The sequence below is a fragment of the Plectropomus leopardus genome, chromosome 24 (assembly GCF_026936395.1).
Source record: "Plectropomus leopardus strain MGB_pleo_1.0 chromosome 24, ASM2693639v1, whole genome shotgun sequence".
Classification (NCBI taxonomy): Eukaryota; Metazoa; Chordata; class Actinopteri; order Perciformes; family Serranidae; genus Plectropomus; species Plectropomus leopardus.
In genome coordinates this window covers 9,472,538-9,500,000 of record NC_142199.1, presented here as the reverse complement: position 1 = coordinate 9,500,000, position 27,463 = coordinate 9,472,538, and the positions used below count along the sequence as shown (strand labels likewise).

At 40.1% G+C, this 27,463-nt stretch overlaps 1 protein-coding gene across 3 annotated transcripts in view; it reads left to right on the top strand.

Moving 5' to 3' along the window:
- The window catches only part of dmd (dystrophin), a 324,760-nt gene that overhangs the window by 227,234 nt on the left and 70,063 nt on the right, over positions 1-27,463 (top strand). Inside the window, exons 49-67 of one of the 3 annotated variants that reach the window (XM_088074779.1) lie at positions 197-367; positions 2,184-2,210; positions 7,015-7,137; positions 8,034-8,206; positions 8,312-8,447; positions 11,961-12,136; positions 13,250-13,397; positions 13,950-14,075; positions 15,748-15,897; positions 16,419-16,517; positions 16,713-16,812; positions 17,116-17,285; positions 17,573-17,690; positions 18,691-18,902; positions 19,175-19,329; positions 20,612-20,801; positions 24,819-24,991; positions 25,099-25,255; positions 26,396-26,507. In XM_088074779.1, coding sequence (XP_087930905.1) covers positions 197-367; positions 2,184-2,210; positions 7,015-7,137; positions 8,034-8,206; positions 8,312-8,447; positions 11,961-12,136; positions 13,250-13,397; positions 13,950-14,075; positions 15,748-15,897; positions 16,419-16,517; positions 16,713-16,812; positions 17,116-17,285; positions 17,573-17,690; positions 18,691-18,902; positions 19,175-19,329; positions 20,612-20,801; positions 24,819-24,991; positions 25,099-25,255; positions 26,396-26,507 — 2,716 coding nt within the window. Of the gene's footprint in view, positions 1-196; positions 368-2,183; positions 2,211-7,014; positions 7,138-8,033; positions 8,207-8,311; positions 8,448-11,960; positions 12,137-13,249; positions 13,398-13,949; positions 14,076-15,747; positions 15,898-16,418; positions 16,518-16,712; positions 16,813-17,115; positions 17,286-17,572; positions 17,691-18,690; positions 18,903-19,174; positions 19,330-20,611; positions 20,802-22,633; positions 22,757-24,818; positions 24,992-25,098; positions 25,256-26,395; positions 26,508-27,463 lie in introns of those variants that run through there. The other 2 variants (XM_042513262.2, XM_088074780.1) reach the window with 2 other exon arrangements.

Sequence of the window (27,463 nt, the reverse complement as noted above, 5' to 3'; positions counted from 1 at the left end):
ATGATATCTTGACTCTTTTATAAATGTGTTCTGTCTTTGTTGGAGTGTGTGCTAGTGAGTAAATGATTTTATTATTTTAATTATGTATTTTTTGTCGTGTATGAATGTGTTTTATTCGACATCCACATGCCTCTCTGTGCTTACCCAACGAGCTCAGCCAATAGCAAGTGACCTCCCGGTTGATTTCATCCAATAGGAAATTGGCTCAGAGTTCGACAAGAAGAAGGAGGAGCTTAAGGAGGTGCAGGGCTTAGCCAATCAGCTGTCAGAAGCTGGAGCCGCCAATCTAGTGGAGCCCCGCCAACTCCAGCTCAACACGCGCTGGGTTGAGGTGGAGGGCAAGTTCATACCCTTCAAAAGACAATGTGTGAGTTTCAGTAGGCACGACTTCTATACCTACAGTACTAACAGAGTAAACTATACTAATCAGACCTGCTCATTATACTAATACTAAGATCGAAACATATTAAATACTTTGTGTGTGTCCCTCCAAGGAGGTCTAACAGTTGATTTCACTAATTATTAGCATGAAATTTGCGTGAAAATCTTCTAATAACGACTAGCTGAATTGACTTGGTATTCTTGGTTAAAGTGAGTTATAGAATCTTAACTGCACACAAAAAGTTTAAGTTTGGGTGGCAGTGAGGTCAGACTTTGACTAGAATACATTATGCCTCATAAACTGATGAAAAACAGATATGGTTTTATCAACCAATCAGGTATTTTCTAATTTACTGTACAGTTTCAGTTCTGAGCTGAGTACAGGTTAATGATGATACCAACATCTTTTCACAACCCATTTTGAGAAAAAACATTGGCTTTCATACCAACAGTTGGATGAGATGATTGTATTAGAGTGATATTAATTCTCTGTATTCTCTGTCTTACTCTTGACAACAAAGCAAATAAACGTGTTTCACAAAATGTAGGGAAATATACTGGAATTAGGTCAGTTAAAGAAGAGGTTTCTCTACAGTAGGGACACTCAACCTGCTGTGCCTGGGGGCCACTGTTGCGAAACACCAGAAGGACAGAAGCCAGGGGCCAGTTCATAAACAAACATTGATAACATTTATCAGTATGTATAATAAACAAAGCAGCTCAGATGTACAAAGGGGTGTTTCTAGGATTTAAGGACTTTTTTTTTTAGGACTTTTTTTTTTTTTACAAACTCTATTAGAATGTTTTTTTTAATGAATTCTGACACTTTTTTACATAATAATACAAAAACTTCCCAATGTGGATCAGTTCATTTTTATTGTGAATTAGAAAATGGTGGTCTGGAAACCCAGCACCCTATTGTGGTCCAAAATCTGGCCTGTGGGCTAAAAGTTGAGTTTCACTGATCTGGTGTTATTCTATATTTCTCTTATTCTCAACAAATCCCATTAAAAGACCAACAACCAACACTTTCCAAGTCTGTCCCTTATTACTTTCTTACATCCCTACTCTGTGCCTCTCAGCTCCAAACCCATTGGTTCCTACAGACGTCATTAATCTTGAAAAACAGTAATTAGAGTTAACAGTAATTTCTTAAAGCAGCTGGACAATGTAGTTTTTCGCAAATATTACTCAAACAGCAGGAAATAGTGTATTTGTTGGGGACTATTTGAGTTGCTGATTTTTCCTCATTTGGTGTTTTAGTGAGTATTCATGGCAGCATGATGTGAAGGCCTGAGTCAAAATAAACTACAGTGTGTGTGTTCATGGTAATGGAGGAAGTTTTGATAGTTTTGGGACAATAATTGAGCTCTATGGTACAGAGGAAGCGGATATATTACGTTTTGATATACTCATACTATGTGTTAGCAGATACATTCACTGTTGGTTTTGGTCTTGTCAGATTTGTTGCCATAAGAGAAAAATATTTGATCACATTAAACTAATCATTTAAGATAGCATGAAACTGTGTCATTAACCAGTCAGTCTAGTGACATAGTTTGACTAATTCTTGCCCCCAGTTACTTTGAACAAAGTTATTTAAATCTAAAACAGAATTAGATAGTTTATCCTAAAATAAAATGTGAGTTGCTTTTTTTGTTTTTCTTTGCTGCATTCTCATTAACATGTCCGATGTATACATGTGAAGCACGCTCACATGTCTGAATCTCATTGGTTGCCCTGTCTGGCTCTGTGTTACCGCATGCTGCCCCTTGCCAACCAATCATATTACACCCTCGCAGTTCCCTGATCTGCCAGTCACTGAAGATGTATGTATCCTGTCAACCAGTCACATGAATCAACCACGTACACTTACACCACATGGTATCAACTTGGGCAAATACACATCTGAGCTGTCAGATTTCAAAATTCTGGTAATACATTTCTTTCAGCGCACTGGGAGGAATGAGAAGCACATATTTAATGTTGTCATTGTTTATCAAGAGACTGCAGACTGAACACATTCACTCTTTCTCAGTGCTGCTGTGCTTCAGTGTGGTACAGTGAAGCCTCTGAGCTGCTCCGCTCGAGCTGTTTGGGAACTTTGGTGCATTTCTTAAGGACTCTTGAGCAGTAATTGGTGTGCTAACTTTCTCACAGACTACAGATTTAAAACTTATGTAATATACTTTAAATTCACTTCACTCGCAGCTCCGTCCACAGAAGAAAATGTTTGCACCACGAATGCATTACATTTGAACGTTTCATACACATTTTATCAGTGTTCGAAAGTGACAAAATTTATAAGCTGACGTTTTTGTCATTGGAGGGTGGAGGGGATGGTGGATGCTGTGTCACTTGGGCGAGATACCTGCTAAACTGCATACCAATGTCTGAAACTAACAACACCGTTTTTTGTTTGTCAGCCCTTCATGTTGTTACCCAGCAGTGCTTAAAGCCACAGAACAAGTGTGTTTTTCACCAAATTAAGGTGTTTTTAGCGTTAAAAAGCAACATTTCACAGCAGCATTTGTTGCACTGAATTTGGGTGTTTTTTTATGACACATAACTTTCCCAACAGCATTTAAGCCACTAAAATTGGGTATTTTTTACCAACACATTATGGCTTTTTTTATACACATTTGAGCCTCCGAATCTGGCTGTTTGTCACAGACTCGTCACTGCTTTTCCACTGGCTTTTGTGCCACCAAATACGAGTGTTTTAAGCCAAATTATAATCCTTTCCTAATCATAACCAGGTGATTTTTGTCCCAAGACTTAACCACAACTTCCCCCCAGCACAAAATAATGTACAAAATTAACGTATCCGTGGGCGTTAGAGTTTGTGTTATGAATGTCCACAAAGCGTCTTCCTCGCCAAAGTGACCCTAAGCAAATCACTCAATGGCTACCGACTGCATAAGTTCTGACCTCTGTGTGGAGGTGCATGTGCAAATATTACAATTATAGTATCATTAGTGGTGGTTTAATTCTGTAAGATTTAACGCTTAAACATGAAAAAACATTTAAATTCTAAATATGTAACAAAAATATGGCGCGCTGACCTTCTAACCTACTTCAAGATAGCCAACAGTAATTGTTGGCAGCCAAGTGCTGCTCGAATGGTGATAATAAAAAAAAATACTAAACCAACTTTTAGAAGAAGCAATGGCCTCAGTGCATCTCAGTGAGAGGCCATCTTACTGTGCCACACCTATTTGCAGACCAGCACCAGAATAGAGCCCTTAGTCACTTCATCTCCTCTCAGTGCCTGAGCAGCAGTGAATCATTGCAGCATTAGACATGCAGCATACTGTAAAGGTAACCACTGTTATGCGGCTGCCTGTTCTTGCAGAATTGTTTTGATAAAGACAAATACAGTATAGATGTGTATTCAGTCCAAGTGGTGGAGAGGAATGAGAAGAGTAGAGCAGCTCACACGAGTGGGAGCTATTTTAAGTTTTCTAATCTTTCCTGGCCTAAACCTTTTTGGTCAAAACTATTTTTATATCTGTAAGAGTGGCAACATCGGGCAATTCCAAAATATGCTCGCCTACACTGGTTCAGTTTTAAAGTGCTGCAAAGGATTCTGTGTTTGCTGGCAGTCTAGACAAAGACAGCTAAACAAGACAAGAATAACTGCTCGGGCCAAACTTTCAGTTGAAAATGAGACATTTCTGACCCACTAACCTGGGAAATAAATCTAATTCCCACACAGTAACGGGCTGTTATATTGTTACCCTGCCAACTTTATTCAATTTTAGGATGCTTTTTCTGAGACATACTACTTTAAGCCTTTCCTTCGCATCGTGTGTATCTGCTCTGCTCTCATGTCTCTGCAACACACATTGAAATCACAAACACATTGAAACAATGTCATAAAGGCTCCAAATTAGATTTTAAATGTGTGAGCCGGAGGCTCTGTGTGTGAGCAGGTCTGGGCCTTTACTACTAATGTGATTTATTAAATGAAAGATGGTAATGTTTGAGTCTGTCACACTGGGTTAAATCAGTTATACACAACATTCATCCCTGTGCAATCCCAATACTTAAAAAACTAAACTAAATTAACTTTTTCAATATTCAATATTTATGTCACAGTACTCACAACCCAAGTATTAATTAAGCAGCCATCAGATAAATGTAGTGCACTAAAAGTATAAAGTAGTCAAAAATGGGTGCATTCATGCAAAGTAAAAGTACCTAAAAAATATACTTAAACAGACAGTTGACCCCCAAATCAATACATGTTTCTTCTTACCTGTAGAGCTATTTATCAATCTCGGTTGTTTTGGTGTTGGAGATATTGACCGTAGCGATGTCTGCCTTCTCTCAGAATTTGTTTGAGCCAGATAGCGCTCGGCCTGGTGCTCAGAGTGCCTGGTTCCTCCAGATAATCCACAGACTTTGTTGTGAGCGTTTTCATCTAGGAACTATTTTCTTTCTATAGCATGACACTCACCAACTGTGTCACCACACAGAAGAAAGTGTGCATATACCACTGAGCTCACGTCAAAGCTCAGCAGAAGAGGACTCCATTAATGTTTACATCTTGCGCTGTCACAAGCTCGAGCCTCTTGTCCATTTGTGGAAACACGCTTCCCTCTGATATGGTTGCAAGTTGAGTCTGGTAGAAAGAAAATAGTCCCTACATGAAAATGCTCACAACAAGGTCTGTGGATTATCTCGATTTCTGAAAAGAGACGTTGCTGTTGAGTTTTTCAAATGTATTTTTGTTTTGGCACTTTGAGCACCACAAGCTTCATGCCGTTTAGTTCCATTATATCAGAGAGAAGGCAAACATCTCTACATTTGATATCTCCGACACTCAGCAGCTCAACCAAAACAATCTAGATTAATAAATAGCACTACAGGGAAGAGGAAATGTACTTTTTTGTTGGGATGAACCATCTCTTTAAGTACAGTGCTTGAGTAAATATACTTACTGTAACCACTAACTTTCATTAGACATATAAACATTTGAGTGCTGGTTTAAGACAGGCTTAAAAAATATGAACCTAACCTCAGTATTGATTTAGTAGCCGTCTGGATCAGATGACTCGGCACCGCTCTCAGTGAAATCTTTGCTTTTCCTTGAATATCTGCACCACTACAGTGTGTACTTTACCCCACTGAAACCCAGTATGATAGACTCTCTGTCTGCAGACAGACACAGTGCTAATATATAGACAGCAGGGAAACTGGGACATTCAAAACTCTGGCCTTCTATTTCACTTCATATGGCAGTTAAAGGGGCACTCTGCCAATTTTACACTTCTCATACTTTGCCAAGTCAAAGAAAACATCCCTCATGATGTCAGGGGGATGTCATCAGATAATGTTGGCTTTGGCCAAGAGACTAAAAATTTAACAAAAAGCTTGTGGAGTTTGAAAGGGAGGGTTTAAGGACAGAAGCATTCAGGTGGCATTATGGGAAATGTAGTTTTTTAGTGTCTGACCAAAATTAATCGACCAAAAGTCAGGATATTTTGACCTCTGCTGCCTTGGTTTTAACTATCCTTTTTTCTTTTAAATCCCCAAACTTTATGGAAGTGCGTCACTAAACCTCAGGAGTACCATTCTTATGATTCAGAAATAGCAAATGCATATTTTTGTCCTGCCAAAAAAGTAGGTGGCTCACAATCTTTAACAGTTGTTTCGATGCAAAGGAAATTCAGTCCATCAGCTAGCAACTGAATTAGCTTGTGCACGCCACCTATTACAGACGTTATTACTGTCACACCAGGCAAACCCAGAGCAGAGGCCTGAAACAACCAGTAATGTTCTGTAAGGATTCTAATAATGCCAAAACATGTTTTATTTGGGGTTAACTAAAAAATGTCATTTAAGGAGAAGAAGAAAATTGCCTAATAACAATAAGGTTCAATGAAAGGGCTGAGTGTTAATGCCCCAGTTTCTCTGCAGATAGGAGCTTCAGTGGTAGAGGCAGCTTCATTTGCCATGCAGAGTATTGTGTATCATGATGATGTGACATCTAACACTATTTGACTTTATTTGACTCATTATCAAAGGCTTAGATAACTACAGTTTAGTTAAATGTGATCATGATATACAATTGGGATTAATTAATTATGTGTTTGAATAAGGAATTTTCAGTGAAATATCATTTGATATGTGACAGTCTTGAAACTATCTGGAACTTCATATGTTTAGAATTAATTGTCTAAATTGTCTCTACAATAAGTAGCATTGTTTTTTTTTATATCATACACGCCAAAAAAACGAAAATAAATACATTTATTTTTAGTTTATAGAAAATGTAGCCTGTCGACTATCGATCTGATTTAGATTTTCTCATATATTTTTTAATTACTTCTAAGATTGAATTTTGTTCATGTCCAGTGTATTTACTTAATGATTGAAGTTCCAGATCGTTTCTTATTCGGTTGAAATTTTTTCCCCACCTTAAAACTAGCCTTGATATGCTGCCTGGTTAGAGAGATTAACACGCATGATATAAATCATTTATTTTATTGTATGAAGTCATAATACTTTATTTTTGTGATCTACTTCTCTACTTTGTGTGTTTGTGTTGAATATGTGTGTTGGTGTTTACACCTTCCTCTGTGTGTGTGTGTGTGTGTGTGTGTGTGTGGGTGGGTGGGTGTCCAGGAGTACCTAACAGAGCTGCAGGCGTTGCTGCGTTCAGTGTCAGAGACGGACTTCAAGCTGAACTCTCCTGAATACTGGCCCGCAGCGTATTATAATCTGCCTCAGCAAGAGCACTGCCTGAAGGTCAGCACTGCTTTAGTGTTTCTGTCTGAGAGCCACAGACTGTATTTCACAGGGAATTATATCATATAATATTAGATTTTCAAATTAATTGTTGGTTATGAAGTATCCTCTCTAAAGAAATCACCAAAGTACAGCAGCTGTTCCTCAGTGAGGTACTGAATGTAGTGACAGGAAGAGTAGTCAGGTCTGACAGACAGGGGGTGGGACACTGTGCTTTGATGCTGATGAGAGAAAGGCTTTGAACTTGAGGCGTATACTTTAGTTGCATGACTTGGACTTGAGTTGCACTCAAGTCACTAATTTGATGACTTAAGAGTTAAACACTGATGACTCTTGACATCACTTGGACTTTACCTTTCCCCACGTCCAGCATTAAAAAATATTTTATTTAAGATTTTTGGCCTTTTATGCCATTATTTAGACAAGATAGCTTAGGCGTGAAAAGGGGAGGGAGAGGGGATGACATGCAGCAAAGGGTTGCAGGTAGGAAATGCACCTGCAGCCTCTGCAGCCAGGACATAGTCTTTTCACCAGGTGAGCTAAAAAGTGTGTTATTTAACAAGTGTTTCACAATCAGTTCATCACCTGAAACAGATAACATATTCATTCCTATCTATTTTCAGCAAGTCTTCACTTATTTCACCAGATGATCTTTGCTTGAACTAATCTAACAGCATCCAATCAAGTTGCAGGAGAGAAACAAGGAGAAATAATGATACTTTGCTTAATTGCTTTCTTGCAGAGAGTTAGTTTAGAACATTAATGCCAATCTAATGTCTGTTTTTTTTTTTATATATGAAGATACAGTCAGTTATCTTACTTTAGCGTAGCAGGACTGTAAGAGGGAAACAGCTAGCCTTGCCTTGTCCAAAGCTAACAAGTCACCTACCACACAGGATGTGAAGGGGAGCATCGACAAGTTGCGAGGCCCAGTGGAGGGAGCGCTGGCCCGCAGAGAGGAGATGGTGTCCGAAACACGGCCTCTGGAGGGTCAGAGGATCCAGGAGACCGCCACCCTGCTTAATACTAACTGGGACAAACTGAACAAGCTCTACCAGGACAGACTGAAGTAAGGAGGTGGTTGGACTGACGCACATGATTGCATGAATATTGAGTCATTTTGTGCTCACCTTTGAAAAACAATCTGTGTCTGTTTGTGTGTTTGCGCATCAAGGCGCTGGCAGGATTGCAACTCCAAGTGGCAGAAGTTTGTTTCGGATCAGAAGGCGATTGAGGATTGGCTGAATGACGCTGAGAGCTCTTTGAGGCTGGCTGAGAGTGACCCAGCAGGACACAGACAGCACCTCAGGGTAATACACACACACACACAAACACACACACACGCGCACACACACACACACACACACACACACACACACACACACACACACAAACATTTCTTTGCAGATATCAAGAAAGTGTTTGCACACACATGGCTGATGTACCCAGAAAGCTGCTGAGTGTATTCCAAATTAGTCATATTTCATCTCCAGTGTCCACCAACACTGCTGAAGTGCCCTTGAGCAAATCACACAAGTCCAGACTGCTTCTGTTGGCACTTTCATCTTTCTTTTTCTCAGTCTCAAACTGATTGCTCAAATTCCCTGTCATAGTGTGATGAAGTAGCCATGACATGACCTAAGAAGATGTGACATATCATGGCCTAACGTGTCATATCAGGACGTGATCTGGCATACAGGACATCAAACTTTGTCATCACGATGAATTTATGGTCTATTCGTTGTGGAGCATCACATTATCATCTTCTGATTTAGTAATTAGTTAAACATATGTATGACAACATCAATAGTCTTTATCCCTACTGTGTGATCACAAAACATTTAGTTCAGCAGTAAGTACGGCCGTGCCCTATTATATTGATAAATTTGACAAAGAAATTAAATGACTAAGTGACTGTCATGTCAACATGTAAATATAAAGAATGTGAAAACCAATGTTGTTTTCGTCAGCAAGGAGACTTTCACATCAGGCCCGATTTAGAGTATTCTTGATGCCAAAGTCTCTTCTGTTTGATTTGTGTTAACACTCTGTACCGTACCATGCTTGAGTCCACTTGAAAAGGTGGTCTTGAGTACCGAAACAAGGCAGTGGACTTCTATTTAATGTGACCACAACGAGTTTTCACCTTGTTACAATAGTCTCAATTTAATACTGATGCCTCTGTATAAGACGGCAGTGAAACCCGCTGCAGACAGATGTAGATCCAGCTGCGCTGCCGCCTTTCGTCAGGAGGCAGAGAGCTCCGTGCACGACAGCAGTGGCACCTCCTCAGAGCTTCACCTCACTGCTACAGCAGTCCCCACTGATGACAGTCCCTGGGGCAGCCGTGTCCATCTGTGGCGTCCTTTTTTTAAACTGTGGCACAGCAAAAGTGTCTCATTGGAGATGACAAAAATGCACTTGAATACAAAAAACATGAAAGCTTAATGGCAGGAAAGTAAAGATGGGTGACAATCATGCATGGGCACAGAACGAATCAGTCATAACGATTTTGAAAATGCCCTTAATCAATTAATTGATCAACAGTATAGATTATCCTTGCAGTTTTGAAAACAAGACACCGTGGCATTCTACTTTCATGCTATAGCAGTTGCGTATTTAAATGCTCACGACAATGCTAACATTCAGATGTTGAGCAGATATCCTTTTTGATTTTTTTTGCCATTTTAGTTAAGCATGTAAGTATTCTAACATTTGCTTATTAGCACTGAACATAAAGTAGCGCTGAGGCTTATTGGAATGTTATGAGTTTTGCATTGACATAGGTCTTGGTAAAGCAGCAAGCAATAGGACGCTGGAGTCTAAGACTAAGTAAGGATAAAATATGATATACCACTAAGATGATACCACTAAGTGTGCTTTAAAATTTGACTGACCGTGATTCATTTATCACTTGCAATAGATCTGGGTGTAACAGCCTCTGTCATGGTAATTGTGTTGTCTAGTGTGAGTGCGTTTCAGCCATTCTGCAGGTGTGTTTTGCGATAGAAAAATATTTGTCAGTCACTTACTTCTCTTTTGGTTCCTCCATAATGTTGCACACATGTGGTGCAAAATAGTGTTCCCTGCTGTTGTGCAGAACATCAGGGAATTGCCTTGAATTATGTTTAGCAGTAATTTTTATTTGTAAAGGTGAGACATTTGTATCACACATCTGCATCTTCACAGCCAGAAGCAAGAATGTCACCAGAAATGTTATGTTGAGGACTGCTATGCTTTGTGAAACTGCCGGCAAACTATGACATTGGTCAAATTTGGGGAAAACTTGCAGTTATGGTACAAAATTGCAAGGTAGTGCAGAATTATGGGGATTGGTTGAAATGGCTTATCTGTTGTTATCATGACACTGCAGCACCCTGGAGGAGGTGGGTAGTTTGATGAGTGTAACCACATTTAGGAGCAAGGTATTGATTCATTACTACCCAGCTCTGATGTCATGGCGTGATGAAAAAGGACATGTTAAGATATCGATGGATATTTTTTATATGACATGACATAATAACACCTAAAATAACATGCCAAAAAGAAGACGTGACATGATATGACATCACAACAAGATATTCAATTTCTGTGTGTGGTCAATTGCACACACACTCATACACACACTTGTACACACGCACGCACACATGCTGGCACACAGATGGCAGTTGTCAAGAGGAAAAGGCAGTGAGTGTCTGACAGAGCAGTCAGCCTCGATACAAACATAACTCTTTCCTTTTTTAAGCCTTATGTAACAATATTATGTCATCAAATTTGACATTTCAATGTTACATCAACCCCAAAAAACTGAAATTGAAGGATTATGAAAAGCAATTTAATACAAGCATAGAACAATGGGCTTTTACATCACCAAGACTTAGATGAATAATGTATGAGGAATCATTTTCACAGAGCAGAAACGTATGAGGAGTTGTTTTCACAGGTGTGTCGCTGAGTTGACTTTTAGTTTCAGTCGCTGTGGTTAAACTGATGCACTCAACCTTGCATATAAAGTATTGTTACGTGTGTGTGTGTGTGTGTGTGTGTGTGTGCGTGTGTGTTTGCATCATCAGACATGCCCAGTCCACTTTGGACTGCATTGATCAGCTCTCAATGTCCACCTGCACAGACGAGGATGCAGTGTCCAAGTGCCACTCAAGTACCAACCTGTGTGTGTGTGTGTGTGTGTGTGTGTGTGTGTGTGTGTGTGTGTGTGTGTGTGTGTGTGTGTGTGTGTGCGTGCGTGCGTCCGTGCATGCGTGCGTGTGTGTGTGTAAGAGAGACAGAGAGAGAAAACCATCTGGTACCTCAAATCACAAGCTGCCACCTGCACCACACCCAATCCTGATCCCCCAGTGTATAAGAACATATTTAGACATTTTGTCTGCATTGGTATTGATACACTTGTGGGGACATTCTGTTGACTTGTATTATATTTGTTGAGACGTACACCAACCTTAAATGGCTGCTTCACATTAAAGTAGAAACCTTTTCCACTTACTTTCATTACTCATAGCTTTTGAAGGCATAGTGAGGGTAGCTGCCTGTTGGCTCTAGCTTCAGTCATTTTTTGTTTCTCTTTATAAGCTTTCTGAATACGACACAGCCGGCACCATGCACATTGCCACTGTTTGTTTACTTTCTTGTTTGTGGAAGATTGTTCATAGCACCATGACGTGTGTTGTGAAAGACGGAGAGCTTTTACCATCCTTTAGTCTGAACGCAGCATAAGACTTAACCTTAAAGTAAGTCCCACTGTGTAAATACACAAACCAAATCATGAAAAAGCTTATTATTCTGTGTGTGTGTGTGTGTGTTTGCAGGACCTGACGGAGGCCATACCTCTACAGGAAGTGGTGTTAAGCAGAGTGAACTCTGCAGGAGAGGATATCAGCCAGTTGAGCACACCAGACGATGCCTCGCGGCTCCGAACGCAGCTCAAATTACTCAACACTCGCTGGGCTAACGTCTGCCAGCAGCTCAACGAGCGCAAGAGGAGGTGTGTGTGTTTGCCATGGATTATCCATATTTTTCTCACTTTAAAAAATCCAGAAAAGTGCACCCCTGTAGAAATGTTTTCTTTTAATATGTCTATGTAGGTCATGTAATATGCAGCTTTTGGTGTGTTTGAGAGTTCACAGTGGAGATAAACAGAATAGATGAGATGCAGAGGGAGCTGTAGTTACTTATTGTGCACCAGCTGAACAATGGGAAAACAGTATGGAATACTGAGCTTACCTGAGCACGCTCTCTCCCAGGCTGTCTCCTTATTCACACACTGCTTACAAGCAGTTCTATAGTTCTGTAATAAGTGTCCTCTACAGATTTAGCACTGCACTCCAATAACATGAAAAAAAGATTACATTTTTTCAAGGATCCAAATTGATTTAGAAGAACCAGAGATATTGTCTTTTACTTTATTTTAGTTTATCAGTGAATTGAACAGGAGCCGTGCACAGCACAGCTGTTGAGCCAGAGTTAGTAAAATATCTAATTTACATCTGTGACCCCTGTGCAGGAAAATATTAAAAAAAGAAAAACAGTGCAATACACAAATCAACACGATTTGCAAAATTTACAATACATACAATACATAAAATGACATGCAAAATATGCATTACATTGTCTCCATTCTGGATTTAGATCAGTGATCAAAATGTTTAATTTTTATAACTCTATTTTCAATTGCTTTGAGCACCATACACTGGATTCCTTTTTTCTTTTTTGGAAAAAAACAAACAAACAAACTATATACAAGTCATTACAGAACAAAACGAACTGGGAGGAAGATCAACATTTACATTATGCACAAGTTTCTCACATGAAGTCTTGTCTTGTGGCTTTATGAAGTCAATCCATCTTGTCCATATACTGGTGAATTTATCTGATATTGTCTTTTTTATTCCACACTCCTCCCTGCTGTCAGTCTCACATGGTACAGGGAGGTATAGGTAGTTTTCTTACGGTCCTTTTGCATTGTTTAACTCAAGCTGAAAGTGAGACCCACTCTTTTGTGTGCAATATCCAACTGAGCTATCAGGACTTTGCTCCACAGGGGCATTTCTTTCTCTAGAACATGTCTTACCCTCTTTCCTCTCTTTCTCTCTTGTAGGTCTGCAGAGACACGCACAGCGACTGCAGAGCTGCAGGAGAACATGGGCTCCATGCTGGGCTGGTTGGACAAAGCGGACGGTGTCCTGGCCATCCCCCTGCAGCCTGCTGAGCCGCAGCACATCAGAGACACACTGGGCAAAGTCCAGGTACCCTAAAGGCACAACACAGCAGTGATACTGAGCCACTGAGCTGTGTGTGTTTGTGTGTTTGTGTACCTGTGTGGGTGTGTGTTGATCAGTGTAATTTCATTTAGCTGCTATCACAGTGTAAACGAGGCTCAGTTTTTTATTATTACACTCAGCTTTAGAAGAACATTCCCTATGCCTGTGTGTGTGTGTGTGTGTGTGTTGGTTTGTTTAATTTAATTGAGAGGGTATAATGGTTTCCAATGAGATGCTATAATGTTTCTTTCTGAAATTCAACCTTGAAAACACTTTATTGCCGGTGGGTGTGTGTGTGTGTGTGTGTGTGTGTGTGTGTGTGTTTGGTTATGTGAGTTTACATAATTAGATTGAAAGAGTTTGTGTCCTACATTGAGCTGCAGCAGTGATTTCTTATTAAATTCAACCTGTAAGACTTTGTGTGTGTGTGTGTGTGTGTGTGTGTGTGTGTGTGTGTGTGTGTGTGTGTGTGCGTGCGTGCGTGCGTGCGTGCGTGCGTGCGTGCGTGTGCGTGCGTGTGTGCGCTGTGTGTGTCAGGCACGTGTGGAGGAGCTTCCTGCCAAGAAGGTGGCGATGGAGGATCTGAACTCCAGACACAAACAGATAACACTTCCTGCTGACAGACAGAAAGACATCAAGATCATCAACGCTCGCTGGGCTCAGGTCAGCAGCCACCACTGTGAACACTACAGCTAACAGCACGCCAGCGTTTTGTAAATATTTATCTTTTCTCGTCAGAACAAAGCTGCACCGGGTTAAAAAAAATCATACCAAGTACATCATGATGTTTGTAGCAGCATCAAACATCAGACACACACAGTTAGAGACTAACTGGTGAACGTTTGGACAGTGGAGCTGAACAGACATATACTGTATCTTTATCAGGAGTGGGTAGGGACAAAAAAAAGAGCTCAAAAAGAGTAAATATTGGGTTTACATTTGTCGGGTGAACACAAACATCCCCACAAATGACAGTGTTACGCCGTTTCTGCTTTATGTGTAAATAAGCAACGGTTTGCTAACAAATTCACCATATTAAAGGTCCTGAAAAGCTATTTTCTCCAATCTGCTTCTTACATGGACCATCTTTTCAAGTGATTTCACTGTCGCAGACAAATTTCCAAAATTGGTAAAAAATTCATGTGAATGTTACCTCAGTTGTTTTGGGCTCTCTCAATCTCTCAGTGGTCATTAAACTCAGTCTGTGCTATCTTTAGTCAGTCTTTTCCTTGTCTTGACATTCTGACAAAAGTAAACTTGCTGAATATTATGGTGAGTTTTTAAGTCTTGGCTCATGCAAAAAAGTTAAGTCCAATGACGTGAACATTGTCAACAACCAATAGCTGCGCTCTCTCCAGCACCAAACAAGAGGCAGCAAACTGGGTAAACAATAAACTCTGAGGAGACTCCAGGATGAAGCAAGAATGTGAAAAATTCTTGTTTCTCTTGTACTATGAAAAGGAGGAGAAACTGATGGAGGTGTGGAGAGAACAAGAGCCTGTGTTGGGCTGTATCTAATCCACGAGCTGACACTTATTTTTGAGAAATCTTCATTTTTCAAATGGTTTGACTTTCATTACAGTAGTCCAAAATGTAAAATTTGTATGGAGATACAGTTTATCTTTATTTATTATACTGATGCTAAATTGACATGGATACTGTTGACATATGACACCTTTCATCTTGTTTTTCTTGTGTTATGTGTTTTTGCAATCATGTAAGGAGTTATTAATGTCATATTTGCTAAAGGGTGTTTGGCATAATATTTTCTAGCAGGAGCAGAATGGGAATAATATAAAAAGGAATCTAGTTGGAGTCTTGAAAGAAATTCCCCTGCAAGATCCCTAGTCTCTGACCAAAAACTCACGGTGTCTTTCGAGGTGAGAGGGTGTCTGACTTTAGTATATTAAAAGTCTTATAGTACATGTTAGGCCATACCTTCAATCTGTGGTAAATGTAAGTTTAAACAGCGGAGATATCCTAATTTGACAACCTTGTGTTGGCCAAGTTCCAAAAACAGTGAATTACATCCTTTTTGCAAAATGAACTCCATATCCCCAATTTAGAACATAAGCTTTCTGTTGTACAACAAGTCTCCCAGCTCAGTCTATCCTGATGACATCAAAGGGTCGTCTGTGCCACGTAAGACATTATACAACTGTTTTCACCGGTTGAGGACTTTTGACCTCATGACAAGTGGTTTGATAGCATAACTCATACCTGAAATATCACAGCAATTACAAGTCATAAGTCAACCCAAGCCAGCCATCATCAGTCATTGTAGGTTGTTAAGAGTGTGATACACCTGAATAAGTCACAGCCTTTCTTTGTTTAGGTGTCCAAAGCTCTGCCTGAGCGCCAGCTGGAGATTGAGGGTCTGCTGAAGGAGCTGGAGAAGTTTGAGGGTCAGCTGGACAACCTGTCAGCCTGGGCGTCCAGCACCAGAGTCAAGCTGGAGAACAGCCCCGAGGATCCACCACCCAGGGTAAGACACACACACACACACACACACACACACACACACACACACACACACACACACACACACACACACACACACACACACACACACACACACACAGAGCAGTAGTTTCTACTGCTATTTCACATATATACCTTAATTACATAACGTACAAGTCCAAACTGGCTGAAATGAGAATCACTGAAGTTATATACTATATCCTGTGAATAATGCAGGATCTTAAAAAGTAAATGTCGGTCCTTTAAACACATCTTGATTCGCACTGATGATAATGTCATTGTAATGATTTTATAGCTAGTTTTTATTAAAATGATTTTGTAAAGTTGTTATATAAACCCTTCACTGTTTATTAATAATTGTTTGACTTTATGATCAATGGACGCACCGCTGCTCATTTTTAACTATGTCTTGTGAGGTATCCTTAAATGCTTTTAGAGGCGCCTAAAAATGTTATATTAATATTATTTTTGTTGAAGTTGTTGTTGTTATTAACATTTATGTCTCATGGTTGTTTGTTTCTGCAGCTTGTTGAGGAAGTGCAAGTCAAGCAGCCAGAAATGGATTCAGTTTTGGAGCGAGCAGATCATCTCTACAAGGACAGTCCTCCCAGCCAACCAGACAAGGTGAGGAAAACAAACAATCTGTCAGCGACGTATCTAGCATATATCTGGCAAATATGCTTTTTTCATATTCCTCACCTGAAGTTGCCATATCAAAATAAAAGCCTTTGATTGCATCTGTTCTCAATTTTCTGTGAACTCAATGCTGTCACCATTGACTTTGACTTTGTGTGCGTGTGTGTGTGTTTGTGGTAACAGATGAAGTACATCAAGCTGAGGGAAGACTGGACTGTGATCCTCGAGCTGCTGCGGCAGCATAAGGAGAGGACGGCTGCTCTGCTAGTAGCCAAAAAAGCCAGTAAGACTTATTTTTCTTCGGTGGGTGCGTCAGTTGATTTGCATGCATGTTCTCTGTTAGAGAACTCTAGAGCTAACAACTGATTCTGTAACAGCTGATTCTGTACTCTGAGCTCCCATTGGTCTTTCAGCAGCTTTACTTGTGGCTTTATGTACGTTTAGTTCAGATGGGAGCCCTCGATATATTTATTCCTTCCAACATCCAAACAAGCATTAGAAGCCTCGATACTGAACTAGAAAATGAGAGGGAGAGTTCTAGGCTATAATTGGACATGAATAAATAAACATTGTGTGTGTGTCCCAGATGAAACTCTGACAGGAAGTTCCCAGCCTGAATCTGCAGCGCTGGCTCAGTTCAACAAGTCCTGGGCTGAGCTCACCGATTGGCTGACCATGCTGGATAACATGGTGCAGAACAAGCGCGTGGTGGTGGCCGACCTGGACGACATAAACGACAACATCAGCAGGCTCAAGGTCAGGACCTCAGAGATCACCGTCGATGAGATTTTCAGCACAGAAAACACTGTGATTTCACAAAGCATGGATTGAATTGAGTGCCACTTGTGTCCGCTATCAACAAAAGCTGCATAATCCTTTTGTGAATAGGGCCCCAGGGGAACTGTTGTGGCTCAGTGGGCCACATAAAAATAAGGCTGGGCTAACAGATTTACGAGTGTACATAATTATGATTTAATTCATTTGCGAAAGCTGATTAATGTGTTTATAAACCGAATGACAGAAACTGATTTTCTTGTTTTCAGGGTTCGCTGCAAGAGCTGGAACAACGTCGCCCCCTTCTGGAGAGACAGGTCACAGCAGCCCAGAACCTAAAGAACAAAACCAGCAACCAGGAGACCCGCAACGCTATCACTGAACGCAGTATGTATCACACTCGCAGACATCATTTCATGTGACACAAAGCCATCATTTTTTAATTAAACCTGATGCTGGGCTGTTTTCACGCATGCTGAGCATCTAACTCTACAGCAAGAAGTCCCTGTTTATCTCTCTGCCTGTGTTTCATTAACATATCTCAAGAACCATTCATCCGATATAATTTACACTTGACTGGTGTATTGCTGGTGACATAAGGACCTGCAGTATTGAAGTTGGTGCGATTTGGACATGCGACACATTCAGTGTTAATAAACTTTGAACAATCAAGCGAACAGCACTTTGTAGCCCTGTGCAGCTTTGGGGGGGACTTCAGGGCTCTGCTGAGAATGTCACGCTTAGTTTATTTCACAGGTGTTTCTGACCGTAAGTAGCCGCGACTTGGTTATGTTTTTCGTTGCCATACTAACTTATAACTCCAATAACATTGCCGCTGGCAAAATTCCGCGCCAGTCAATCGACATTCTAACATTAATAAAATGTATCCATATATATAATAAATAAATATCCAGTTTTCAACTATTTGATGTTTGCTGTCCTCATTCATCTCAAATCCTGTCGCAGCAGCCCAGCACAGGTCAGGTGTATGCAGCTGAGTTTCTAGGGTTTAAGGACAGTTTGTGCTTTGCCTGAACCTCTGCAGGGGGACCACTTTTCTGCCTTTTTTATGTCCTTTTTTGCCTACATGTCTGACTGACAATTGAAAGGTCACAGATACCAAATAAATACCCCCCACAGTTTCAAATTATGATTTATGCCTTTGGGACTTTAAGGGAATTTTTCTATACTTTTTATTTAATTCTCACCATTGATAGAAAAAGTTATACAGCACAAAGCACCGGTCTTTACAGAAAAAAATGAAATAAAATAAATGTATACTCCCCTCCTGCCAACTAAGAGATGCGTGCTGTATATAAAAAACAACAATAAAGCAAAGCAGCATCTTGCACATTATCATTAACAAAAATTAATTGTTTCATTGCAGTTGACAGGCTTCAGACTCACTGGGAAGACTCTCAAACCAAACTCTCCGATAGGACGAAGCAGCTTCACAACATGCTACAGGACTCCACTGATTGGCTGGATGCCAAGAAGGGAGTAGATCATCATATCAAGCAGGCCAGTGAGAGGCTGGAGTCCTGGCAGGAAATCACGTACACAGTGGAAGCACTGAAGAAACAAAACGCTGAACTCAAGGTTGGGCTGAACATCTAGTCATTTACTGCACTAATGCGTTAAAAAATGTTTGCATTCTCAGGTTTTGTCTTTAAATTAGTTTTTTTCTGCTTAATTGCTCACAATTTAGATGCACACACTTTTCCACCTTCAATGTGAGACATATAAACAGATGGCTTAAAAATATGATATTACTTGTACTTGGGATGACTCAAACGGCATTTAGATGGTGAGAATGAATCACGACATTTTAAATTTCAATTCTTCTTTCTTCACTCTCCCTCCCTCGTCAGCTCTTTGTGAAGGAGCTGCAGCAGTGGCAGGGTCAGGTGGATCAAACCAACGCACTGGCCGACAGATTGCTGACACTGTATGCCAACGACGACACGCACAAGGTCACTCAGGTCAACGACAACATGGTGGCCACCTGGACACACATCAACAAGCGGTAAGGACACACACAATCACTTCATATAAACACTATTCTACAGCTTATTTGAAGAAAAGACAAATTCAAAAAGCAACTGATAGGGTGTGAATCCCTAGGAAACAGAAGAGGAAGCTTTTGATACTGCTGATCTCTGATTCTTTGTCCTGCTGAAGCATGGGTTGCATATCATGGGGACGTCGGACTCAGTGCTTAATGAAGTACCCCAATGTTCTTTGCCCAGCCCTCTTTTAATTTCTTTTTACAGACACAAACTGCCGATGTAACATGTAATCAGTTTTATGCAGATGATGCTGTTTTGTGTATCTGTGACAGTCTGTCTGTAATATGTGGTAGTCACAGTATTCAAATTGAGTTTGATTTCATAAATGCATCCCAGAATAGTGTCTCCACTAATTGGAATTTCTGTTCAGTATTTATTTATAAAGCCGTTCTGTCCATAATATTTCTGCAAACTTGTTTTACATACTTCATCCTGCTAATGTATGGATAGAGATGGAAAAGAAGTCTTTCATATTTTCTGATCGAGCCACTTGAAATAGTCTGCACAAGGAGATTTAAATTGGTAATGTATTATTTCTCAATTCTATCTTTGCATGTCAGCCTTCTTTAAGTATTTTTTTAAATCTATTTTTAGTATTATTTATCCATTATATGATTTTTGCTAACTTTTAAAGCCACAGACTATGCTAACAAGAGAAAAGCAAATAAACTTACGTAGAACTTACATGGTTAGGTGATTTTTTTTAAATACAAAAGAAAAATAACAATTATAGTTTTTAATCAAATTTACCCCAGAAAAAAAAGGTCAGAGAAATTCAGCAAATGAGTTGTCTGCACATGGTTCTCAACATGGAGGAGGTTAAACCGGCAGATAGCAGCTTAGGTCGCTAACCCTGTGGACAGCACTAAACAACAGTTAAGCCAGGAGTAACTGGAGGGTGTGCGCTACGCTTACGTAATGGAGCTGTTCCAATATTTGCAAAAACTGCTGTATGTGTGCAGTGTAGAGCGGCAATGAGCTAACTAGCTGTGCTAAATAACTAACCACAACAAACCACAAAGAAGCTCAGATTACGACACATGCAGAGGCCGTGTGACTTAATTCTCTGCTCAGAAAACCTTGTCTTCACATGGCAAATAGTAGTTTGCAGCAATATTGATGCTCCAAATATCACATACAGAAACTTTAAAATGGGAAAAAATGTAAATAAATTTGCTCTGTCGACATACTGTAGCTGCAAGTTTACCTTGTAACGTATCTTTCCGTGTGTCTCTCCAGCGTTTCAGACAGGGAGGCGGCTCTGGATGCAGCTATGAGGCTGTTGCAGCAGTTTTACCTGGACCTGGAGAAGTTCCTCAACTGGCTGACAGAGGCTGAGACGACCTGCAATGTCTTAATAGACGCCACCAACAAGGAGAGAATGCAGGAGCAGCCGGAGGCAGCCAGGAACCTGCTGGCACAGTGGAAGGTAGGACACACTGTTTTAAATTCCTCATCCGCAGACTGTGCACAGCTCCTCTCAGGTGTTTTCAGGTCATGCATTTTCAGATTTAACTGAATGACTTTGTTATTTATTGTTTTATTACAACACTGGTTTTCAAGGTGGTTCTAAATCTAAGGGTAAGACCTTCACTGTCAGATTGCTAGTTGAAGAAGACAGAAGTATCATGTGACGACTGATTTGGGGTATGCAATGGCTTCATTGTAAAACAGTGGTTCTCATTTGGCATTATGAAAATTAAATTGAGTTGTCTCCTGGAGATATGAATTGAGTGAATAATTGTGAGTCCAAACTGAATAATTTTTAAATATGGTGAACTTTCCACACATTTGTCTTAATTCATTGATAACCATGGTTATTTTCGATGTAATCCATGGTTTACCAATATTTTTTACATAGAAAGTAGGAGCTGTTGAGTGCAGTGCAAGAGTATTTGATATTTAGAGATTACTGTAAGAAATGCAATTTTTGACAGGTGGTTGGTGAGCACTTCTGTCCTGGAAACTGCTAAAAAAACGGATTATCAATTTACGTATGAAAGACATATATCCTCTGTATATCTAAGGTCTGTAGCTTGTAATTGCAAAGTTTCATGAGGCTGTGATAATCTTAGGGGTCACAATAGGTCATTTTACACACTGACGTTTGTTTAAAAAACGGTCTCACTGCAGTGAAATGGCTGCTGTGGGGGCTAACATCATCACACATATAAATAATTAGACTCATTGAGTCCAGAAGAGTCTCAGTTTTGTGGTCATACACAATGTGTGCAATTCTGAGACTGTTTAGGGACCCCATTATGCAGATATATTCAAATAAAACAAACAAAAATACAATTATTTGTAAGGACAATTTGATAGATCCTCGCTGGGATTGAACAAAGAAAACAGCATCACCTACAGAAACAGAAAAAGATGTCATTTACCTTCCAATATTGGAGGAAAGTAGAAAATAGAAATGTTAACTATTGCAACAATTTGGCAGACAGGATCAGTCAGACAGACATCACTGTACATCTCCAGTTTTTGACCCGGAGTTTAAGACGCTCTTCCTTGAGTCTCTCTGCCCTGTCTGGTATGACAGGAATGCTGACATGGCAGCATAGAGAGATCTTATTGGCCAGTTGGTGCCTGGCAGACAAATGCAAAAATCCCCCCCACTGCATTGTGGGTGTTGAAGGGAAGGCTCTGTTCTATGAGAGAACATATTTTGACCCTCGGCCTTCACCCTGCACCCACACACACTTTCTGGTGGAACGGCGCGTGCATGAAGCAAGATGCGCACACACACACACACAGACACTTGCAGCATTTTGGAAATTCATTTTCAGATATACACTTCCTTTTCACTCTCTCTCTCTCTCTCACACACACACACACACACACACACACACACACACACACACACACAGAGCTCTGTCAGTACAACAGCAGCACTGTATGCAGAGCTGAGATAGTCTTCTGTGTCCAATTATAATGGCGGACAGCAACGCGGCGTAGCATCTTGGGAGCACACACACACTCAGGGGCTACAACGCTGCACACAGATAACGTTTAATTGGAAAATGAGCGCACTCATCGTTTTATGCACCCTTTCAAGTTCTCCCTGCCTCTCTCCTCTTCTTCACTCTTCCTCACCCCCTCTGTCGTTCACACTCTGACTCACACGCTCCAACTCGGTCTCCCTTTGTATGGGTAACTAACCCTCCCTCCATCTCTCTATGACTCTCCCTCCCTTCCTCTTCATCTCCAAATCTCTATCTTTGTCACACATTAAAACAGAGCGCTTTCTTTTGAGCTAGTCTTGAGGGACTAGAAGAGGCAGATGATGATGGCTCTTCTTCTTCTTTTACTTGACGTCTAGTTTGGGGATTCAGAAGTAAAGTTTTGAGGATGCTGCGCAGGAAGGTCTACCATGTTCAGGTTGGAAAAGAAAATCAAAATCGTGCTTACGAAAAGAAATTAAGATATTTAATTTTGGAAGAATGTGTCATCTTAAACATGTTTCCCAAGATATTAAAGTCAAGGTTGTGTTATATAAGTAGCTTATTAGTTTTAAGAATGTTGATGTTTCTACACAAGATGCTGTTTGATGTTTTTTTTTAATTTTTTTTTTTTTTAATTTAGCGTGAGTGTGTGTGTGGGGGGGAGGGGTGATAAAAATCTATTTATTTATTAGTTTAATGGGATATTTTGCTGTTTTGTCACATTGTGGGAAAAAGCGATTTGAGTTTATATGAGTCTAAAAGTAACTTGATTTTGCTTCTTTTGAGACATCTGAGGTCAACTTGCAGAGAAAAAAACACCACAAACGATGAAATATAAAAAATAAGGTGTGAATAAAATGTAGAACCAGCAATTTAGAACATGACAAGACATCAAAGTTTCGGTTCATATAAAGGTACAGCGCTGGCATTGACTCGATGTTCAAATGGATCAGAGAACATTTAGATCACAGGAGAAACTTTCTGGAGCTACATTTTATACATGAGACAGTAATACTGCACTCCACTTTCACCATCTTCAGTGCTTTCTATTTGTTCTATTCTTGTCTGTGTCCTATTCTTTGGTGCAATGACCCATTTTCCCCCGCAGGTATCATTAAAATTTCATGTTATCTAATTTATCTTAAAACTTCCAGCCAGTGCAACATTCTTTAACAGGATGCTTTCCTCTTTAAGGACACTTTTCATGGCTTTTGTCAAGTTTCAACATTTGAAGGGCGGAAAAATTGCCCTCTGATGTCTGATAACAGGTTTTATGGTTTATTTGGAAAAAAGTTGAGACGGGACATGTTTAGCACTGTGTTACATCAACTTTTCTTTTAACAACACACAGTAAGCATTGCAGAACTGAGGACACTTGCTAATGAAGTTTTTTTCAAAGTGAAAGAATGGGCCGAAATCCCATCTGAACACTGTGAGACATCAGTTTCTTCATGCAGGAAGCATCTTTAAGCTGAAACTGCAAACAGTGGCTTGGCAGTGTTAAAAGAAAATCAGTTAGTGTGTCGAGCACTTTTTTCTGTGTCATTCTTAATTGCACATAATTGTTACAGATTTTCATGTTAAAATTTCATTTTCTGTGTAATTTCAGTGATTTGACACCAATTTCTGGTCTAAATTTCATGTAAATACTGCACTGGATATATGCTTAATTAAACATTTTTTTCATGATGAATTCTTGCTTTCCCCAGTGTACATGGAAAACTATTTGCAAAGCACTGCATTGTTTTTATGAATGTTTTACACAGCATATTAACTTTTTTGGAATTGGGGTTGCACTTGTGCGAAGTGTTGAAGGACATTATTGTTGGCGTTGCAAAAATTTAAATAACAGGCAAATTTTTATGTATATTTAAATTATTCCTTAAGAATAGGCAGTTGGTTCAGTTAGGTAAGATTTGTTATCATTCTTTACAGTAAAAAAATAAGTGGAGAGCTAGTATTGCTGAGGTAAAATTAAAGGTGTATCATATAAGAGACATTGCCATTTAATGTATTCACGGATTGGCTGATGATTAATGTCATCTACTCGCTGAACTTTTGGTGTTCTTTAGTGCCATTCCTAAAGTGGATGTTCACAGAAATTACGCTTGAGTGGTTTGTTAAGCACGTTGTTCCTTTTAAGGGTCTCACAAGGAACATTAAAAGCTCCAGTAATGGATTCTCTGTAGGAAAGATGTACACAGGTGGGACCGCTGCTGTCGAAGTTACCAACTGAATCCAGGCTGAATAACACATCTCGACATTTCAGTGCTACAAAACGTTCCTTCCGCAATATATTAAGCGCTACATTATGCCTCAACCCTGGTGGTTGCTGCTTTTAGAGAGTAAATCACTCTCTCAGATCCTGATCCCATTACTGAGCACTCGAGCAATGAAAAAAGTGAATTCCTGAAAGATGGCTGCTATTACCAAGAAAATGAAGTGTGTGTGCTCCAATAGATTTTTTTCCCACTAACTCTTTCTGTGTATGTTACCAGGACCTCCAGGCAGAGATTGACAGCCACACAGAGCTGTATCACTCCCTGGATGAGAATGGGCAGAGGATTGTGACCTCGCTTGGGGACTCGGGGGATGGTGCTCTGCTCCAGAGACGTCTGGACAACATGAGCCAGCGCTGGAACGACCTGCGCAACAAGACCCTCAGCATGAGGTGAGCGAATGCCAAGAATGCAATGGAAATGCCTATTGTTTGTTCAGCAACACCAGAGAGTTCATATAAAGCACAAGAAACAAAAAAAAATCTGTTTGTGTTCGCAGGGCCCACCTGGACTCAGAGATGGCCCCGTGGAAGAGGCTCCACATGTCGCTGCAGGAGCTCCTGAACTGGCTGAGGCTGAAGAGTCAACAGCTGGAACAGGAGCCGCCTGTAGGGGGTGATGTCCCCGCTGTGCAGACACAGCTGGACACACACCGGGTAGGAGGGAGCACACACTCCATGTGGGACACAGACAGACACACTGCCTGTCTCTGCAGCATTTTTGTTGGAAAATGTGACATTCAGTTGCTTTTTCAGAGGTGTTTGTGAAGTTGGGCTGAAAATACCAGTTACGCAATCCAATTTCTGTGCTCTTCAGGGAGAGGGTTACATTTTTTTTGTTTTTGTAAATGGAAAGGTAGTCACACCTTTTGGACGAGAGCAGGGGAGGGGCTTTTAATCACCAAAGATTTCTATTTTACTTCATCCTTCCTTTGCGAGATGTAGTGTCAAAGCAAAAGTACCACATGAGCTGCATGCAACTGCCTGGAGAATAAGCCACACACCTGGCATTTTTGCTCAGTGTGCACTGCCTTTTCTGTGTGTCATGTTGAAAATCTCAGAACATCTCAGGTGATTCATTCATAATAAAAAAAGTTTTGTGGTTTCATTGCAAAAGCAACCATTAATGTTTGAGGCAGACTCCATGTCTCTCTGACTCACATTATGCAAATCAAAGGCTCAGAATAAATGGAAAGAATAGTGGTACAGGTTAAATGAAAAACCCATTTTATGCGCCATTTTATGCAAAAATGCGAGATGATTGACTCTGCTGATTTGGTCATTTCATGTGTAAAACTACAATGAGTCTGCAAAATGGTGAGTTCTCGCAGATATGCATTAGGAAAAGGCTTTTAGTCAAAGTATTTCATAATGAATGGAGACATATTTTAGTTTGAAGGAGCCACTCAGATACACGGACACTTGAATCCAACAGTTGCAGCGTTTGTGTATTATTCTGCCCAAACACAGCATATATGCAAACTTTCCAACAACAATCTTTTCAACATGTATTTTATCATAATTATGTAAAGCACTTGATTTATCACATCTTGTAAGAAATGTGTTGACTCCTGAGGCTGTTTTATGTGTTACTGCAGCAGCTATTTTATCTTGATTCCCAAATTGAAATGTCCCAGGGACCCAAGCTCATGAATACGTAATTGACCACCATAATATCTACAGGAACCTCCTATTAATAGATGGCAAAAACATAAATAAAGTATGTTATTAACCAGTTTTATATATTCCCTGAGTGACACAGACACGTTCAGTTAAGTTATTTGTGTGTTTTCACAGGGCTTCAGGAGAGACTTGAGAGCTAAAGAGCCAGTTGTGACGAAGGCTCTTGACGATGTGGGAGTCTTTCTGTCTGAGCTACCCCGAGAAACACCATCACCTGAGCAGAGAGGTGACACACACACACACGCACACACAGTTTTTCGTGTAGCCTCTCATCCATTTATCTAACAGAAGTTGATTTTCAGGTTCATACTTGTGTTTTAGGTTTTTGCTAGAACAAGTTTATATGCTTTAATGTTCAAAAAACACTTTATTTTCTTCATGCTGTCTGTGCTGGAACACCTGTATTCACCCTCTGTCTGAGATGCTCCGTTTTAACGGAGTCTGCTCTGATTGGTCAGCGTTTTCAGGTTTTCCCTATCTTGGCATTCCTGGGATGGCTGTAACAGAGAATAGCTGCACTTTTTACTATAAAAATTAATTAATGACACCTATGGTCACCACACCACAGTCGGCTCGCCACTGCTATGAGGCCAGAGCTGCGGCTCAATGCGATGAACTTCTGTTGTCTCATTTAGCCACTTGTAAGCAACCACATTTTTTAAAAGTTTGCGCGTGGGACATTTACTGATGTATTTTTTGTTGGATAACAAAATGTAGAAGTCTCTTTAGCTTGTGTTGACCACAGACCTCATTTTAGGCTTCTAACCAAAAAAAAAAACATTGAAAAAACCCCATTGCCTTCAAGATGAGAAAACCAGAGATGCTGAAATGCTAATTCATTTCTGGGTTTTAGGATTCGTTAATGGGGCTCTCTATGTAAACCCTTGCAGTAGCGTGCCTGGAGCAGATGACCATACAAAGAAATCTGGCACACCAAGACATCATAGTGTAGCCAGAACAGAAAACAAATGTTGGAAACAGAGTTACTTTCACATACTTATACCTCAACATTTGAAACCAAGTTTAGCATGAACATCCTTAATTGTAACACTACATAAAAGATACAAAATTCCAGGAGGAATAATACGTTTTCTTTAACATTGCCTCCCTTCAATGCTTCAGACTAATATAGATATTTTTCACATTGGCTGGATTAAGATTGTACGGGTTGTGAGTAACATG